Source organism: Alligator mississippiensis, chromosome 2 (assembly GCF_030867095.1).
Source record: "Alligator mississippiensis isolate rAllMis1 chromosome 2, rAllMis1, whole genome shotgun sequence".
In the NCBI taxonomy this organism is placed as follows: Eukaryota; Metazoa; Chordata; order Crocodylia; family Alligatoridae; genus Alligator; species Alligator mississippiensis.
Genome location: NC_081825.1, coordinates 24,861,399 through 24,882,144, shown reverse-complemented (window position 1 = coordinate 24,882,144; position 20,746 = coordinate 24,861,399). Strand labels below are relative to the sequence as shown.

The window sequence follows — 20,746 nt, the reverse complement described above, 5'->3', positions numbered from 1 at the left end:
GCATGAAGAGTTCATTTGCTTGGGTCAAAACCATCTATATTTATCAGCTACTATGCCGTTTTAAAACATAAGAGTATTTTTAAGACGGAAACCTATACTTCTCCACACCAGACTTCTTTATCTCCAATATTTATATAGCTTCAATAGTTCTCATCACTGCAAAGAAAACATTTCTATTTGTCTCAATATTGTTCTATTTTCTCTGGCTTGAGGTATGAGATATGTTATAATCCCTACTGTAATATTAAATTCTCTTTCACAACATTACTTGCAGAAGGTCTTATGGAGAGTCCTACTTATTCTGATGGGTTTTTTTTTTCCTCTTCCCACCGCTGCTAGGGTGATCACTCCATGCACAGCAGAATTTTACGAGCCTAGTTTTCTGTTTGTTCTCTCTCTTCTCATAACTTTTGAATTTTCACAGTACAGTATTTCCAGACTCACCCATCCACTTCTTTTGTTTTCTATATATTTTATGTTGCCTACTTTATCGCAACCCCCACCTTGGGACTCCTCAACACCATTACCTTGCAGTGACTCCTTCTGGGAGAGGTGGCAACTTGAACAGCTACAGAGTTCCCTTATTGCTGATGCCGGTCAGTGTCCAGTCCCAGGTCAGTGGCATGTTGAATGGAAGCCTCCGGTTCCATTCTCCTCCCTCACCTGCACCCCTCAAGGCAACTACCACCTTTTTAAGCTGCAAAGAGAACCACCTTATGCTGTCACTGGGATAGAAACCCTAGGAATTCACCACAAACTCATCATGAGCAAAAGCTTTAAGGCACTAAAGCAGAACATATGCTGTAGGTACACTGAGCTGCTGCACCACCTTCACCTGATGTGTTGTGTGATCAAACCATCATCTTATTTGATTGACTTGTCCCTTCAATAAAAGGGAAATATATTTCAAAATGCCTGCAAACACTAATACAAACATTTTGTTTCTTATATTTTCTTAGGCAATCACTCAGGCGTGGTTTTGAGCATTAACTCCAGAGAGATGCACAGTTACCTGGTTAGCTGATATTTGCAGCTGAATACAAAAACCGAAAGACTCTTTTCTGTATCTTTTTATTTTTCCCTGGGGAAGTCACAGAATTGCAAGCATGGCTGTAAACACTGGTGAAGAGAAGGATCCTAAACAGTCCTGTGGAAGCAAGTGTCCATCATCTGTTACCACGGAGAAGGATAATATATCTTGTGTTCATACAATAGACTGGGAACTTATTACAATTCAAACTCAAACTAAGGTAGCAGATTTGTAGCCCTAGGCGCACTCTATGCCATATTTTCTCTTTCCTGTACATGTTCTAGTTCTTTGTGTTCATTTTTAGGATTGACCTTAACTCTTTTTATTGAGGTATTCAGTAGAAGATGGGGATTCTTCAGTCCTGAAGAGCTGACTTTAAAATCCAGTGACTAGCACAAAGCAAATGGCTGGTTGAATGCTCCATATTTTTACTTGGTTAAAAAGCTGTGACTTCCTGGTCTGGTTCTGTACTCAGAGAAGAATGAGCAAGGAGACAGATAGTCTCCCTAGCTCCTCCTCAGTCTTATCTCCTAACTTCCAAATGTGAGAGACAATCTAATGAGCTTCTGCTCACTGGTTGAGGCCCTGCTATAGACTGAAGAGGTAATGTCTTAGGACCTGTTGCTCTTGTAAATGTAATGAGCCTTGATAAATCCTCAGCCCCATGTCTATCTCTTATGGTCATCACCAAGAGAAAGGAAAAAAGTGCCAGCTTGATGCTACTTCCAGACCAGGTGCCTTCACTTCCAGACACTGGTTTAAGTTGCTCCTTCATTGTCTTTAACTGAGCACCTCCAGAATAGCAGTTGCAAGACTGGTTATTATATAATAAACAGTGCTGACTCCCCTTTTCCTGTTTTTAAAACCCCAGACAGTGTAAATACCTCTTTTAAGTATCTCTTTTATATCTTTTTTTTAACTTTCTATCTTTAGGACAGAGCCCCCAGGTGTATAAGAATTCCCCCCCTAACAAGACTGTGTAGCACACTAGTCCTACAGACACTTGGAGTTTCCCTTTGTATTCGGTCCCTGCCTTCAATGAAGGGATAGGAAGACTCTCAACTGAACTTCACCACCTTTCTTGTGTGTGACAATCAGGAAGGATCATAGGAGGGATCCAGTGTGGTTTAAGGGGCTGCACTTCTTTTCTCTTACCACAGGGTGTCATTCTTTCACCCTTATCATTGACTTGGCCATATTTCTACAGGAAAGGGCAATGGACAGCTCAAAGGAGCAGATTTCAGAAAGGCAAGTGGGGTGAGTTGAGAGTTTTCTTATCCCATCCTTGTTTCCCTAGGGGAGGGAAAGTCCGATAAATCCACATCTTGCTGGTTGTTTGTATGTGTTTTTATGGATTCTTGTAGGAAATGGATCACAACGTGATATATTAAAATTTTTGGTACCCCATGCATCATAGCTGCCTGAAATTAGGGCAGTCCCTCAGAAACCTATCAAATCTCTTCACCTTTTGTCTTCAGTAGGGGGGTGACTAGCTCTTTGCTCACTGAATGCCATGCTGATGCTTACAGCTATGTGAAAATACCACCTTCCTTAAAAAAAGATATAGATAACTACTTTCTACTGAATAAACAAACAGCAGATAGGGACTGCTGGTGAGACAGGATGGTACTATCTACAAATTCTCCAATCTATTAGGTCACTTATCCATGTGTCCATGAAATTAATGATATCATGGAATACGTTTCCATCAGAAACAACATGCTAGCAATATGGTACTAGAGATTCTCACATGCCTACAAACCTGTGTGTAAAGCACAAAAAAAATCTGGTTTCGGAGCTACCTGTATTAGACCACGAAGGTGCGACTGCCTGAAAATAAATACAAACTGCTCAGGAAAATTTCTGTTATCATCTCAGAAAATTCTTTGGCTCTAAGAGGCCCGACAAACTAACCCACACAGAAGCACGCAACACTTAAATTGATCCACGTAATACATAGGACTAGGTACAATCCTGACAGAGTCTGGATTTTCTGCAAAGAAGTGCCAGTGGAAAACGCATTATGCTTGGAAAGCCTTTGGGATTGTTGCACCAAAGGCGTAAATTACCCACCTTCTCCTTATGCTTTTTTGAGGAAATGGACTAGAAATAATCCTGTAACGATACAAACAATGTAACCTTTTTCTGGCTAAGTGAGTGCAAAGCAGCTGGTTGTGCAGTCTGGGAAGCAGAAGACTCGCTTTTTTGAAGAACATAGAGCAGAGGTGTAATGGGGCAATGCTGCACCTGTGGCAGCAGCTGCACAGCTGGCCAGAAACGTTGGCAGCTTTTATTTCTACATTTCTTCCCAGTATGAGTTAGCATTCAGGGCTGCTGCCTCAGTTACCCCGCTTAATTTTGCTACCGATGTAGAGAACAGAAATTCTGCCTTAAGGACTTTTTTGCTGATCTCAGCTAGCTGGCTAAGGGAACTGTATGGACTAGTTCACATACGCTAATTTCATGCCTTGGCAACTATTTTTCTACATTTGCAACAGTTTTATTCATCTCTGGTGGCAGAAAACATCTGTTGTACAGTAGAATACTCAACTCTTGCAGAAGACTCTGCAAGTTATGATTTTAATCCTTAAAATGTAAAAAGTGTTTGTAATCCCAAAAGCATTTTTCAAAAATTAATATAATTCTGGCAATGTGCCTGTGGAGGTTGGTTTGATGCGGCTTATGAATATGGCAAAATGCTTTTCTGAGGAACCATCAGTATTGTCATATTTGTATTGATGATAACCACTAGATAATAAAACAAGTCTTTTGATTTATTGGCAAGAATTCCTTTATACTGGAATTATTTTAAAACTGAAAAGATGTCATTCCCAAGCCATGTGTGTTTATTTTTAAATGAAAATTCATACTGGTAGTAGCTTTGCTGTTTAACTCTGTCCCTGCCATCTTTTACATGTGTTTGTATATGTGCAGGCAGGCAGGTACACACAAATATATACACCTGTGTTATGTGCATACACATCTTTATCTATGCACACAGGCACCCACACAAGTAATCTCTGTCTATATATACTCATATTCAATTAATTAGTTAGAAAGGATGATCTTATGGCTAAGACATGAGAGAGAGAACTTAGGTACTGTGGGAATTAGGTATTCTTGCTTGTGAGACAGTCTTTAAGTGCGACTTTGGGCTACTCACTTAACCTACATGTGCCTCGGTTTCCCCACCTGTAAATGGGGATGATAATACCTACCTCACATGGATATTGTGAGGCTAAATTTCTTAATGTTTATTCAAGACTTTCTGAATGAAAGATCTTTCTGAGTACAAAGTATTAATATTTCATTATTCCTTTTAATCATCATTATTACTACTATTATTAAATGTAACATTTAAAAGCCACCATAGTTATGTGCAAATGAAGAAATCCATATTCTGCGCAAGGTAAAAGTGTTAAAGAGCAAAAATGTAATATGAGTCAAAGACTGTTTATGGAACAGATAATTATTATGTCATGGCTTTGCGACATTGGCACTAACTTTGCTGATCTGCATGCTAATCTTTTACATTGCTTTGCATTCCCTAGTATTATTGGGCTGACATCAGGAAAGCCGTATTATAAGACTATCTCAGCCACATTAATAGCAGTGCCAATACTGGACTTGTATAGTAAAAACTGAAGCAGAAAACTTGCAGTGTATTGACCTCATTCCCACATTCTGGCCTTCCTAAAAAGTCAGGTGTCTGAAGCTGAGGCAGGTCTGTCAGATTAGATACCCTATCTATACTATGAGGAGGAACTTTTTGGGCTGATTTCAGACACTGGCATTTCATTTTCCAAATGCAGCCTTGAGAAAGTATTGCAGTATACACATGAATATGGAGAAGAGGGTAGCGAGGCCCCCATGCACTGCATAAATTAATTTCTCAAAACGGCAAGCTGTAACTTCCCAGGCGTGCATGTTATCCTGATGTCACGTAAGTCATCGTTGCTGTTCTGAGTAGTCACATTTACTAGTACGCAGTGGGCATAAAATGCTGCTACAGCAATTGATGAGTAATATTTTACTCTTCAAATAGTTCTCACAGCAGGCAAGCTATTTCTCTTGAAAAAAAATCACACCACAGTCAATGGGAAAGTGCTTGAAGAGTAAGATACTGCTCAAGCACAGCCTGTCCCTAATAATATGTTTAATACAGTAGAACCCAGGTGGTCAGTAGAGTTCGGTTCCTGAGCCCCTCGTGAAGATGAGGCTTTGTCAGGGGTTATATAGAGATGTGCCAAATAAAGTTGTGGGACTACTGAGGTTGCTCCAGTTGATTGCTGCAGCTTTTGTTTAGGGGTCGCTCTTCCTCTGATCCACTGCACAGCACCAGAGCTGCGCTCCAGCTGAGTGGAGAAGTACCTTCTCAAGTAAAACTCACAGCAAGCAACTTCACAGCCCCTCCTTTCCTTGGCATCCTGCTACAAATTAAGCAGGTTGCAAACCACCTAGATAGGAATGATTTGAGTTCTGCTACCGCTATGTACAAAGTCAGCTGGCAATATTAGATTCAAGGGCAACAAAAACATACTTAGGGTTACATTATGACACCTATATTCATAATGGGCACATCTACACATCAATTTACATTGCATTAAATGTAGGCATATTTAAGCAGAAATAGGCCAGCATCTACACATGCAGGCATTAAAGCGCATTAATGCTGTGTGTGGTCTGACTTGGGACTAAAGTTAGTCCCATGTCAGTCCACATGCAGTGTTACTGCAGGGTAACTAACTGGGCATAAATGTGATTACCTGCATGATGCAGGTATCAAATTTACGCCCAAGTCTGCATAGGTCACAATAGTTACCGCGCAGTATAGGCATGCCCACACTGTGCAGTAATTTAGGTTACTGCACAGTAAATATGCATGTGTAGATGCGCCCAATGGGTGGGAATTTACTCCATGATTAACTGTGTTTGCTGGTAGCACTCACGGAGCAAAGAATAAAATGTGTCAGCATATGGCACTAAAATAGTAGGCTCTGGTTTCAGGTAAGATTTTTCCTCTGATGCTCATTCTCGTCTATGTTCTTCAGTCCACACCATGGCACTTGTGTTGAAGTGCACCTTACTAGAGTCATTGGATTTCAGTAGCACTTCTTGGGATGAGGCATGATTTAATGTGAATAAGTGAATAGTTTTATAGTTACTGCTGATTGCTTAGGCGTAGCCAAACCAGTGGTTCCCCATTGCTCACTAGGTGGTGGTCAATGGCGATGCGAGTGCTGGTGTACCCCCTCACAGCCAGCACTCCCTGGTTAGGTGACAGGCAGGGGGGGCAGGTGGGAGCACTGGTGCCCCCCCCGCAAGTGCCGGCCAGGGAGTGGGGGCACCAGGAGAGGTGCTGTTGGCACCCCAGTCAGCGTGATCAGCTGCGGGGCTACCCCCCTCCCCACAGTCAGCAAGACTGGCCACAGGGAGACCCACCCCTCGGTCAAAGAGATCAGCCACGGGGGAACCCCCCCACTCTCCTCCCAGTTGGTGAGATTGGCCATGACTGATGACTCAGGAGGCACCAGTTGCCAATGATGGTGGTACAAGAATAAGCCTACCCTAAATTGATGCCAGACTTATTCAGCTTCTTGGCGTGAGAAAATGATGTGTCAGTGATATATTACTCTAGTGGTTTCCATTCTCTTTTTTGTCTTGTATGTGAAGAAATAATATTGTTTCTCCAGGTGTAAGAAATATATTCTTTTTTTTTTTTTTTGCAGTGTCTTCTTGATGATGTTTGTTCTAGGTGTGTTTTGAATTTTTAATGTAATCTGTTGGCTACTTTGATTTGCATCATAGATTTTCTATTGTTCCCATTTTTATTTCCTTGAAAATTTAGGGGTTTTTTGTGGGGGTGGGGGAGAATGGAAGTTATTATTTCATGTCATAATGATAGGCATTTGGAATCTTTTTAGTATATTAGTACTATGTGGAAGTCCCCATTTCTTCTTATCTCTAAGAAAGTTTAGAAAAAAATAAAAACTGTACAATAGTCCTAGAATAGTGATTGTGGGATGGAGAGATATTTTAAGCGTTTAACTTACAAGCACTGAATGCTGAGATGGAGAGGGCCTGTCAAAGAATCTGATTCTTCAAATTGTAACCATCTTCCCATTTAATTTTCTCTGATACAAAGGAATACGACTTCCCTATCTTTTCTTTTGATATTATGATATAGTCTAAGATGGCTCATCTATGAAAATATGTATATAACTTCCTGGAGCAGACTATTGCAGTTTCTGAAAGAAGTTCTGGTATGTGCCTAGGGGATTTTTAATTGAATTAATTCTACATGATTATGTTCCTTTTTTTTTCTTTCAATATATTTACAATTAACACCATACCATGATAAGTAATATGCCTTTATTCCTAACATTTATGTTCTTCATATATTTTAGACTCTTATTATGTAGCCACTTAAAGGGCCAAACCTCAAAGGAGCTCAGGCCCACAACTGGCATGAGCAGTTAAAACCCTGGTCCCATAGTCTTTAAAAAAATGTCCTGTTCTGCATACTTTGGTTATTAACCGAGTATAAAATAGCTCCTACCAGTCTGATTGATCCAAAGAGTGGCTTCCTCCTTAGAAAACTGTTTTATTTTTCATCTGTCTCTTGGCTAGAGCATATGATGTTGTATGTACCAGAAGGTAAGCAAAAGTCTTTGCTTTGAGAAGCTAAAAGGAGTTTCTTTCATTTATGTATTTTCTATTGAATCTGACAATTATATGAGTTACTTTTGTGTTTTTGAGAATGAGTGGTCTTCTGGTCTCATTTCTCAAAGCCTTTATATCCCTCACTTCTTCCAAGCTCTTAAATAGAGAAACAAATCTTCAACTTTCGTCAGTCATTGGTTGGCCTTTTGTAACCTCATTCAAAGCCTCATGTCAAGCGTTACTGATCCACAAGTTTGTGCTGGCATCTGTGCTGACAGCCATGCTGACCTTCAGACAGAGTGTATTACAGAGCATCATATAACTTAATGTGGTAGCCTGCAAGATGGTGGTACTGAATATGCAAGCTCTTGGGCTTTGTGTATTTGATAGTTGAAACAAAAATATATCAAACACAAAGCTGTTACAGATTATTTTCAAATTAATTTCTATTCTTTCAATAATATATTTTTTCTGTCTCTGTCCCTCTTTATGAAAATACAAGTGACATTTATTAACACTAACAGAAATAGTGAAGACTTTATTTTGCACAGACAATTCTAACTATGATTTCCTCACAGCACTTGAAAACATTAACTACATTTGAGCTTTATTGATCGTACTTGGTTTCAGTGGCTCTGCACAATTTATATCACCCCACTATGATAGTTTATTGCAATACAATGGGTCTAAAACCTTGCCAAGTAGAGATAATGCATACAGCAATCTACAACATTAAATAATATGCCTTTATAGTTTATTTTCTTAGTACTATAATGGGGATATTAGTCTTTTGTGAGACCAGGCATTTAAAAAAAAATCTATCTGATGAAAATGGATTTTTTATTCTTATTTTTGTGGTGCTAATATTAGGCTAAATTCTACATTTCACTTTTTTTCCTCGGCTCCTGCTGACATCAACAGCATTTGCTCTTGCACATCAAAGGGTAACATTTGGCCTATAAATAAGTTGTATTCCATAAATAAGTTGTACCATTTCATGCCTCTTGCTTCTTATTCACTTAGACACAATTTAGTACTAATTGTTTACAGTGATTTCAGAGTTGCTTCTTCACTGAATGGATGCATGCGGGAAAACAACAGCTTTATACACTGGTGGCCAACAGTCAGGTCATGGATTACAGAAGAAGTAGGCAGGGCTACCTAAGAGGTGACATTTACATACTGAAATTCACTAATATGCACACACCAGTTTCAGGGCCATAAAGCTACAGTGTAAGGCTAAGCTTTCATACGGTGCAATTCCCTAATAACTCACTAGGAGTTAGTGAGGCACAAAGCAATGCTGTCTAGAGATACTCAAACTAGCTGAGAAACAGAATATGTTAGCCAGGAAAAAATAACACACTACTGTAGCTGCACTGCTTCTGGTTACTTGAATTAGCAATGTAGGCATAGTTAAAGTGTTCCCATTTCAGCAAATGGAAGTGCAGTGTTTATGCACATAGAAACCTTGCTAAAATTCTCATTGAAATTTTTTCATTGTGTATCACCGAAAGTCCCAGCAAAGGCATGTTTCAGCCCATGATAAATCACTATTAAAAAGAAATAGTAGAGAATGAAGGTGAGATGCAGCTAGTTCTTTTCCTTGAGTTATCCTGGAGTCCAGCTATGATTGGCTCAATAAAAATAGGTGTCTTGACCTAATCCCTAGTGGCTATAATAAAAATCACATTAAAGTTTAGCTAACTTTTTCTGTTTCCTCTCCATTTGCACAGCTTGGAGGATCCTGCATGGTTCCAAGACTTTGTATGGGGTGTTGTGAGATGATTGAGGTCTCCTCAATATGCCCCACTCTGTCCTGGCTCACTGCTCCAGGCCTTTAGCTACTCTGATCAACTCGCCCCCTGCACCTTGGGGAAAACGGAAAAGAATGAGGGTACATTTAAGGAACAGGGTGCAGAGAATTATAGAAGTAGGGTCGGAAGGGACCTTGTAGATCTTCAGGTCCGACCCCCTGCCTGGGCAGGAAGAAAACTGGGCTCAAATGACCCCAGCCAGGTAGGCATCAAGCCGCTTCTTAAAGACCCCCAGGGTAGGAGCCAGCACCACTTCCCTTGGAAGTTGGTTCCAGATCCTAGTCGCCCTAACTGTGAAGTAGTTCTTACGGATGTCTAATCTAAACCTACTCTCCAACAACTTGTGACCGTTATTCCTTGTTATCCCGGGGGGTGCTAGGGGAAACAAGGTCTCCCCCAAACCCTTCTGGTCCCCCCTAGTGAGTTTATAGACAGTCACCAGATCCCCCCTCAGCCTTCTCTTGTGAAGGCTGAACAGGTTCAGGTCCCATAGCCTCTCATTGTAGGGTCTGCCCTGCTGTGCCCAGATCATGCAGGTGGCCCTCCTCTGGACCCTCTCAATGTTGTCCACATCCCTCTTGAAGTGGGGTGCCCAGAACTGGACACAGTACTCCAGCTGCGGCCTGACCAGTGTCACGTAGAGGGGAGGATCACCTCCTTGGACCTACTTGAGATGCACCTGTGGATGCACAATAAGGTCCAGTTAGCCCTGCCGACCGTGACCTCGCATTGTTGGCCCATGTTCATCTTGGAGTCAATGATGACTCTAAGATCCCTTTCTGCCTCCGTGCTCTCAAGAAGGGAGTTTCCCATCTTATAAGTGTGCTGCTGGTTACTACTGCCCAAGTGCAGCGCCCTGCACTTGTCTGTATTGAAACGCATCCTGTTTTTGTTAGCCCACCCCTGCAACCTATCCAGGTCTTTCCTCCCTGCTAACATGCCCACCTCACCCCAAATTTTGGATAATAACTGGTTCAACAACAGTAATAGGTTCACAATGTACTGAGACAGCTGTTAGGGAAATTATGTTATCTCTTTCCCAACCAAGTCCTTAGCTTTCACTACACTTAAGTTCTCTTTTTCTCTGGTTCTCTAATCATATCAGTTCCTTGCTTTAGTCTTTCCTGTGACTTCCCTTCTCATTCAGCTTCATTCTTTAATTCCACCTTCAGCGATCTGTAAACTATTGCTTCTGTCTTCAGCTTGACATCTACTATACTCTCCCCTCCTCCCCTTCTGAATAATGTATGTCTCAGTTCCGGGTGTATTATATTTTGGCAGCTTTCTGCAGGTTTTGCTTCTAGCAGTGTCTTGTTCACCCTACCTCCTACAGCTGAGGAGTGTCTCCCTATTCCTTTACACTGAGCAGTTTCATCCTGTTCCTTTAAAACCTTCCTGAAAATGTACTTATTGTCACCAAGTTCCCACACTTGCTTTACCTTACTTGAGAGTCTGGCCATTCACATCACATTATGAAATAATAAATAATATACTAAAAGAAACGTTGAGATGAAGTCCCCAAGCCTGACTTACCTGCTGTCACTAGTTTTCTAGTTTTTGTGTAGCCTTCCTTCTATCTTCTGAGACTCTAAACTCTTCAAGGCCATGTACCTGCATGCACTTAATACATGGAGCCATTCTCTAAGCGCTTTGCTTCATTTTGTCAAGCTTTTTAATATAAATTTTATTTTCCTCTCTCTCTCTCCTCCATTACTTTCTCTCTTTTATCTTTTCCTTCTGTTCCTATTTTTATGTTCACTGTTGCCAGTTTGCCCTACCTGCCTGTCCATCTTCTGGTGTCTGTATCTCTACAAGGAACCATTCTTTCTGCCATCTCTTGTTTTGTATCCCATTGCATCACCGGCTAGGTTCTGACAAGTGACATCTGATATAGCATCAGAGCCTCTCTGGAGATGATACTGTTGATGTACTATTCATCCCTCTTCAGTCCACTGAATGTTCTCAGCAATTCAGCGAACTGTGGGACTGATGTGGAGGGGGCCAGGTGAGTGTAGGGGGAAACCTCACCGCTGGGACATGGAGATGCATCTGGCAGAATCAGGTGGGTGGAAGTGCCTAGAGAAATTGAAAGCATCCAGGGATTTGAAGGAACTTGAGAGCAGCTGTGGAGGGCTGGTTTTACAAAGAGAATGCATGTAAGGCAGTGTAGGGGGTAGCTGTTGGAGGAAAGGGAAAAGGGATTGTGGGGGGAGCTTAGGGCAGCCTGAGCAGGGGTGTGGGCAGAAAAGGCTCCGAAGGGGTTCAGGGAGGACAGCAGAGGAACGGCATGGCAGTATTTCTAGATTTTTATGATATCATTCTTAAAGTCCTAGGACCTAGTATTAGCTTGTTCCCTGCTATTCTGTTTTCTAGCCCTCATGAGAAAAGAGTTTGAAAATGTTCCATGCCAGGAGGCAAAGCCACAGTACCCACAATTTCTGATTTTTAAAAATGCTTGTGACTTTGGGGGGACCCACTTAGTAAGTTTTGAACACCTGGGATGTGAGCTCCCCATGGCTGGGACAGAGAGGGCTCTGCTTGAGTAGCTTCTCATGCTGTGCTCTTTGAGTCCCTTTAAGTGAGCCAGTGGTGCTGCTTCTACCTGCCTCATATGCTGCCCAGATGTTAGCAAGGTGTCAGTCTCTGTTCTCAGTGACACAGCGCCCGTGCATGGTCGCAGAGAATTACTTGAAGGGAGACTTGGTATGTGCATGTGATTCCATGAAACTGGCAGGAATGAGGGGCACGGTCATTCCCAGTGCATGAAACAATCCTTTGTAACCCGTGTCATAAAAGGGCAGCGCTGAGAGACATAACACTTGGTTTTCATATAAGGTAAGTGTCTGGAAACCATGTTAATGTTTGCTGATGATGCTGTTCATTAGCTCTGGTCCTGGACCAGGAAGAAAGGGAGGAGTCAGGAAACTGGTATTTGGAGCAAGTTCTCTAGGGTTTATGATGCTGGAGCATCTGTAACTGGCAGTGGGGATGAAGACTCGGTGTGGGACACACTTGCTGCAGAGCAGGAGTAGGCTGCAAGTCTGGGAAAGAGATCCATGAAAGGCAAAGTGTGCTTGGGATATCTCCTCTTGATCATGGTGGTCTCCTGCAAGTTTCATGGAACCACCAAACTGGGCTGATAGCACAAAATAGGAGCAGCTCATTAACTTAACATTTGAGCTGAGGCACAATATGAGCAATATGGTAGGAATACCCTATGGTAGAGCTGAGGATGAAGTTAAAGAGATCTGGGAGGAAGCCTGCAGTGTTTGTCTATATTATATAAGACTCTATTCATCACTATCTCTTCACTTTCACACACAAACACAAGCACACTTATTAATCCCTTCCCACTACCTTCACTCACATCTCCTCCAAAAGCAAAGATGTTTGCACTGGGTATCTTTTAAAGAGGAATGCAAGAAGATGCGCTCCAGTGTTACAAGCTCAGTTTTAAGAGAAATCTATCACCTTTCTTCACCTAAATAAAAGGATTACAGAATCATTATTTTAAATTGACAATGTAGATGGTACAAACTAAACTGTGATATATTTTTCAAGAAAGATCAACTCAACAAGAGCTGAAACAGGAGAATTTCCTGTTTTAATACTAGAGGGTAAATATCATAATGTTAACTTTACAGCGTGTGGTATAATGATTATGTCTGACAAACGGCAAAATCTTGCATTCCTTACACACACACACACACACACACACACACACACACACACACACACACACAGAGTTTACTGGTACTGTTATTCATGGATTTGGCTCACAGACCCAGAAACTCTGGATAATTAAACTTACACCTCTGGCTAAAGTGCAAGTACATAAGGCATGGAAATGAACTATGGCTTGTGAAGGTGTTTATGACTGTTTTCTCATTCTCCCATTTATTAATATGCATGATCATTTTTTGGCATTGCTGGGCGAAACCCAGCCCTAATTTACAGCCAGACAACTCTATTGGCTTCTTTAGAGTTACACTTTGGGTAACAGAAGGAAGAATCTCATTTTCTGTGAATCTGCTATATAGCTGTGAGCTAAAATCAGCCTTTCTTCTTTTCACCGCATCTGTACTCAAGCCAGGCACCTGGCTGGGTTTGTCCATGTTTGTTATTTCTCCGATTAGCATCAGAGTGTTTAGCACAGATGCAAGAGAACTGCAGCCAAGATATAACTTACGTTGTTTCTAACGATCTTACAGCTGCTCTCATGAGCAGGAACAGCAATGTCTTAACTTTTATTTTAAACTGCAATGCTGACAAGTGGCCCTTCCAATCCACTTAAATGCTCTTAGCAGTAATCAGTATGTTATAGGCTGTACCTTTAACATCCGAGCACACATGGTCCTCTCTTCCTTTGCCTTCCCACATTTTCAGATTTATGATGATAATGTACATGTTCTTCCTTCCTATCTTGATGTAGAGATGCTTTGACTTTATCCAAGCCTCTTTGTATACAGCAAGGGAAGAGTGAAATTAATCCATAATTGATACACTGTCATAAATGGAAAAGCAACCCTGTTGTTTGTATATTCCTTGTAAATATGTACCAAATTAAATGGCAGTTTTGTAGTGACGTGCTGTTTTGGAGAAAAGAATCAACTATATGTTTGAATATGCTTAATGTAACACTTAACTGTGATTCAATTGCACAATCAATAGCATAATCAAAAGTCTTGTGCAATATATAGCACACGTACATAACCAAGTATCTGTTAGTGATCCACCACCCGGATTTTTGGCAAATTTCACTTGTATTTATAAGCTGCACAGTGCGGTTTATAACAGTCTTTTCAGCTTCCAAACATGTAGCAAGCAAACTACTGTATACGTACCTGTGTACTCCACTGCATCCAAAGGTATGCATTTGTCTTGAGAAACTCCACTACAGAGTTTTCTTTAATAAAATTTGGTTCTAAACTATTTGTGGGCCTCGTTTTTATTGTGAAACAGACTGGAGACTTGGTAGAGTGGAAGTGGCTATAGTTTTCTTTTTCAAGGGAAACGATTCAGAAATGGTCACCAGCAGCAAGCTGCTGAGCCTCAGCAACATTGAGGCAGTTGTTGCATTTGTCAATTTTATAGCTCGATTCTCTACACAAATTAAAATAAAATCAGACCTTTCCCTTTTTTTCCAGAGAAATGCATTTCAGCTGTGGTAAAATTTGCATGAGGGCGACACTCTGTGGTGAGACAGAAGTGATGCAGTTGTACTGAAAAATGAACATGTTGGTTTGTTTGTTCTTCTAAACCTCTCCCAGTCGCCCTTCTCTGACTGAGGAGCTGTAACTCGGGAGTCTCTAATACAGTCGCTGTAACTTTCAGAAGTAGACATATAAAATAAAACTAAGTTGGGCAAGTTCCTTTGCTTTTCCCATATTGTTATTTCCTTTCTCTTTTATTTGCTTCTCAACACACTTTTTTATTTTTTCTCAATTCTGCCTGGAGTATTGTATTTATCACTCCATGTTTTTCTTTACTGTGTTTCTCTTCCTTCTTTCATTTTCTGATTCACAGATCCCTTCGCCAGGCATCTTGTCCCACATGGGCTTGGCAGATGGCATTTTCCCAAGGTGCCTCTGCACAGAGATAAGGTCCTGCAACAGCTGGTGGCAGCTGGTTTTAGCTGGTGCTGTGCTTCTCAGATGTTTCACCCTGTAGGTGCTGCTTTGCTCCTCCAAAGTGGGTGGCTCTCAAAGACAGGCTTTTACCTTGAACCCCTGCATGACTAGATTCCTTGCGTAGCTCAGAGATTATAATAAATCCTGAGCTGTTCTGTTCTTGACTTAGGTCAGAGTTAGCATGAGAACTTGTGTGGCTATAAGGGCTACTGGTAGGTGTCCCATGTCATCTCAATGACATCCTTGATCCTGCAAGTTAACATAAGACAGTTATGCTCACTGGCCCCTGATATATTTAATAAACAAAAACAAAGAATAGCAATAAAAAAGGAAAATGTAATCCTCATCCTAGAAATGATCATAGGAAAGTAGGGCTGGAAGGGACCTCATGAAGTCATCTAGTCAGGTCCCCTGTTAAAGGCAGGCTCAGCCCTGATGAAACCATCCCAGCCAAGTGTGTGTCTAACCTCCTGTTGAACACTTCCAGGGATGGTGATCCCACAACTTCCCTAGGTACCCCAGTTCAATGCTTGGCCACCCTCATAGAAAATTCTTCCTAATCTCCAACCTCAACTGCCTCTTCTGCAGACTAAATGACCATAACTCCTTCCCCTTTCCTCATGAGTCTTGCATCCCAGGACTCTAATCACCTTTGTCACTCTCCACTGGACTCTTTCCAAACTGTCCACATCCTTTTTGAAGTGTGGGGCCCAAAAAATAGGACACGGTACTGCAGGTGAGGTTTCACCAGAGGAGAAGAATCTCTTTCCCTGGTTTGCAAGTGACAGCCCTGTTGATACAAACCGGCATGCCAAGGGGCCTCAACCTCCGCCCATGGGCCAAATATGACTCACAGTGCCATTGCAGCTGGCCCATGGGGTAGGAAATGTGGTGGCAGCGGAGCAGTGGCCATTAACAGACTCATCCTCTCCCTTCCAATTTCCCAAACCCTGCACAGCTGGTCACAGCTGGGCCATGCCTTCAAGATCCCCACCCTTCCCCCGCCCCGCCTGCCCCCAGCCACATCTAGATCTGGACCAGGCCACACCCCCTCTTCCCCTCCATGGGGCTGGTTTGGGGGCCATGCCCCGTTTTCCCATGATGGTAAGCCATGCCTCCTTTCTTCATGAAGCTGGGCTGTGTCCCCTCCAAAACACAGGGCCAGGCTGAGGGCAGGACTACACTCCCCTTACTGGTGAGGCCATGCTGCACCCCGCCCCCCCCCCCCCTTTCTCATGTTCCCTCCCCCCCCCCATGCCCACTTTCCCCTGTGGAGACAAGCCACACCCCACCACCACAGGGCTGGGTTGGAGCTGGGCAACACCCCTTTCCCCCTTGCTGCAGGCCAAGCCTCACCCCTTTCTCCGCTCCCCCAGGCCAAGTCATGCTCCTTCCCCCCCTCCCCCTCCAACCCTCCCTCCCATGCAGCCAGCCCATGCCTCTTTCCCCTTTCCCCTCCAAGGCCAGGTTGCAGTTGGGCTTCCACTCACTCTCCTGCTCCTATGGTGCCTATTGTGTTGGCCCGGGTGCTGGATCAGGACCACTGGCCATCCAACCTGCTGGGGAAAAAGGTTGTGCACCACTGCAGCATGCTGTTGTCTGCTGCTGCTGCTTTTTTTTTTTTTTAAGGGTTTACAGTAACCCACTGTAACCTCCAGGTTCTGTCTACAATACTGCAGCCTCGCCTGTCATTCCCTCGTCTGTTTTTGTGCTTGCGGTTATTCTGGCCCCAAGTGCCAGACTTTGCACTTGTCCTGTTTGAATTTCATCCGACTGATTTCTGTTTATTTTTCATTTATCCAGGTTATTCTGGATCCTAGCCCTATCTCCTATAGTGGGTATAAAACATAGAAGTCATGCCAATCAAACAATATGCCAGTCTGTTTGATAATCCATAGTAGTCTCCATATAATAGAAGATTGATCAGAACAGTGACTAACTTGCTTATGGGACAATTGTGCTCAATTAGTCAGAAGTAGAACTAGATGGAAAAGCTCCATTGGTATATGATTACAACTTTGATTTGTGGCATGCTCTGCCATAGGCTGCAGTCTTCCCCCAGTAAGAATAATCCATTATAAGAAAGCTGCAGGCTAATATAAGATGTGCAGCTCATAAAATGGCACTTTCTGCTATTGCTATAAGGAATTGAGGCCAGGAATTAATATGACTTTTCCTACTAGTGCAGTTTTGCCTGTAATCGCTGTGCTGCTGTTATATTGAGTTTTCAGGAGAAAACTAAGTTGTCTCCAGCAGCTACCTGGGAGCTGAAGGCAAATTTTTTTTTCTTTTACAAGTAAGAAACAAAAGTAGTTTAATAGTAATGAGCTGGTACCCAATGAAATAGAAGCTCAATTTGAATTTCAGGTGCCTGGATTTTGCTTCCCCAAAAGAGTCCTCTAACCTTTTATGTACACTGATGTAATTCTCAAGTGAAGACCTCTTCCTTTAGAATGGAAAAGCAGGCTGTAGAACAAACTCACATCTACTGGTGGTACATTATATGATAATGAAATAAACTGGGTGCATCTACATGTGCCTCTGACTGAACAGTTGGCACTACAGTTTCATAGTTTCATAGTTGGTAGGGTTGGAAGGGACCTGAGCAGATCATCAAGTCCGACCCCGTGCCATGGCAGGAAAGAGTACTGGGGTCAAATGACCCTGGCAAGGTGTTTGTCTGACCTCCTCTTAAAGACCCCCAGGGTAGGAGCCAGCACCACTTCTCTTGGAAGTTGGTTCCAGATCCTAGCTGCCCTGACAGTGAAGTAGCACCTCCTGATATCTAGCCTGAATCTACCCTTCGCTAGCTTGTGACTGTTATATCTAGTCACTCCTAGGAGTGCTCAGGGAAACAGGGACTCCCCCAATGCCTGCTGGTCCCCCCTGACTAGTTTGTAACAGGCCACTAGATCCCCTCTCAGCCTTTTCTTGTGGCAGCTGAACAGGTTCAGGTCCCATAGCCTTTCCTCATAGGGCCTACCCTGCTGCCCCTGATCATGCGGGTGGCTCTCCTCTGGACCCTCTCCATGTTGTCCACATCCCTCCTGAAGTGCGGCGCCCAGAACTGGACACAGTACTCCAGCTGCAGCCTGACCAGTGTCGCATAGAGGGGGAGGATCACCTCCTTGGACCTGCTCGAGATGCATCTGTGGATGCATGACAAGGTGCGGTTGGCCGTCCTGACTGCATCCCCACACTGCTGGCCCATGTTCATTTTGGCATCATTTGTGCATCGCTGGGACTTGCTTTAGCAAGTACTAAGTGACTGCACAGTCCCTCCCTGTACTTCACAGTCCCAGTGATGCATGGGTTGTTTCTGACCCCACATCACCATAGCAACAAGCTACGGCAACATAGCTTGTCACTATGTTGATGTAGCGGCAGCGTCACGGTTAGTGCCTGCTGATGCTGCATCACCGTAACGATGAGCTATGGCGATGTAGCGTCTTGTGTACATGTGCCCACTTATCTGAAACTTGAAAGGCTAGCTATTTCTAGAATCTACTCCTCAGAGTAATTAGTAAGATGATCACTTTCTTTTTCCCACTTATTTACTGCCATACTTAAAAATCAAACAAACAAACTCATTATTCAGTTGCTTTGAAAGTATAAGCATTTTCAACAGTCATCAATTAAGTCCTTAGCAGAAAATTTGCAAGTCTTTTATTATTCTTTGATTATTCTTTATTTCTTTATGTCTGGAAGGATTCAGACCTCCCTTATGAATGTAGCAACCATGATAAAAATGTTGTGTTGCCCCTTACGGGGTCTTAAAAGACAAAGCCAGCATCAACAAAAGCTACTTACTTCATTTTAATGCTGATAAAAAGAGACATTCTTGTTATTATAACATCATGTCACACACTACATTGAAATAATATACCAAGAAAAAAAATATGGGTTAAAACAGGAATTATCTCAAGAAATAACTCATTGGCCGTAATCACCAACTCATTAAAAAAAAAAAAAATCCAATGATGAATGAAGGAATGGCAGCATTTCTCCTCTTTAAATTCTACTCAGGAACTTGTAGCAATAAATAAACTGAAAGAAGCAAAAACTAATTGGAAAATTATTGTCATCAGAAGGGATAATTAAAGGGGAATGTCCTTGATACAATTAAATAATTTTGTTTAATATACCCTACTGTAATATTTCACTGTCTTCTTGTAGTGACAGATTCATGAATTTCAAAAAGTAACAGAATAATTAAAGAAAAAAATATGAAGTTACTTTATTGGGAAAATGGTGTGTTTGTATCTGCTGGAGGAAAACAAACTGGTTATTTTTCTGGATGAATCATTTTTCTTTGGTGTAAAAGCATATTATCTATGCAGACATATGCATAGAGCAGTGGTTCTAACATTTTTAGACTGAAGGCACCCCTCAGAAAATGCCAGCTCTTAATATTCACTTGTTCTTTAACTATAGAAAACTCCAGTTCTTTAGTGCAGAGCAGTCACAAAGCCCACAACAGTTCAGACCTAGTTTAACCCTATTTTTTTAACCCTGGTTTAATTTCTATTTAAAAGTGCTGGGTTTATCTTGTGACTTGTGTTTGCACATCTAACAGGATTAACATTTTGTGGCACCCTTGAAAGGATCTCAAGGCACCCTGGTTGAGAATTACTGGCATAGAGAGCACTTTGTCTTACGGGGCCACTAGTTGGAATCCCAACCGTCTAGCCAAAATCTTGACCTATGCATGGTTGCGCTGAAAAGCTGGGACCTTCAGCGAATCTAAAAATATAGGCACTCACATTCCATTTAAATTCACTGAAATTTGGACATTTACTGCCCTTGAACACTTGTCAACAAGCTCATACATAGTAAGCTCATCATCCAAGTTACAAGTTCTTTGCAAATATAGGCCAAGTATCCCTCCCAGCTGTCTGTGAACAAGGTGAAAGCTATTATTCATTTCATAGATGCAGAAAGATGAAACAGAGAAGTAAATCCCAGCTTTCAGCTCACTGTACTTTCAACTTGCTCTCTTGCTGAACTACCCATTAAGCAGCAGCTCAGTTTGGGCTTTGGCACTGGGCTTGGAGATGAAGCCAGGTCTGGGCCATTGCCTGCTGTGGGCTGGAATGGCTTGTGTAGTTGTGGGGGTGGAGGAGGAGGCTGTTGCCCCTAGGCTTCCTTTTCCTAGAGACCCCCAAGGATTGACACAGCCCCTCGCTCGATTTGGTATCAAGTGAACTTTTAATAGTAAGTCCCTAGGCTTACTACACGTATTCTTCCTTGCAAGACGGCCTGGCAAGCGGTTCCTTCAGGCATTATAGCAGCGACCTTCGGCGGGCCTGGCCTCAGATCCTCTGCTGGGTGTGCGGCGTGTTGGTTTCTGGATTCCTCGTTGCTCAAACAAGAAGTCCAAGGCTGCTCCTGTCTCCCCAGGGTGGCAACACAGCGCACACACGTGTTTCTTTGTTTGTCCATCACTTCTGTAACTTCATCCCAAATTGTCCAATCCCCTGGCTCTGTGCCAGCCACATTCCTTCTGGGGAAACTGCTGTCCCTTGCTCGCCTAGTGCCTAGTCACAGCAGTCCCATCTCCCAGAGCCACAGAAGGCACTCTGTTCAGTTTTGTTGCTTAGATCTGG

General features: G+C 42.5%; 1 protein-coding gene across 7 annotated transcripts in view; it reads left to right on the top strand.

Moving 5' to 3' along the window:
• Positions 1 to 14,442, top strand: part of SORCS2 (sortilin related VPS10 domain containing receptor 2) — a 937,533-nt gene extending 923,091 nt beyond the window's left edge. For 4 of the 7 annotated variants that reach the window (XM_059721554.1, XM_059721552.1, XM_059721549.1 and 1 more), the window contains 2 exons: positions 535 to 614; positions 960 to 14,442. In XM_059721554.1, coding sequence (XP_059577537.1) covers positions 535 to 614; positions 960 to 983 — 104 coding nt within the window. In that variant the 3' untranslated portion in view covers positions 984 to 14,442. The remainder of the gene's footprint in view (positions 1 to 534; positions 615 to 959) is intronic. The other 3 variants (XM_059721553.1, XM_059721551.1, XM_059721550.1) reach the window with 1 other exon arrangement.
• The last annotated feature ends 6,304 nt before the right edge of the window (positions 14,443 to 20,746 follow it).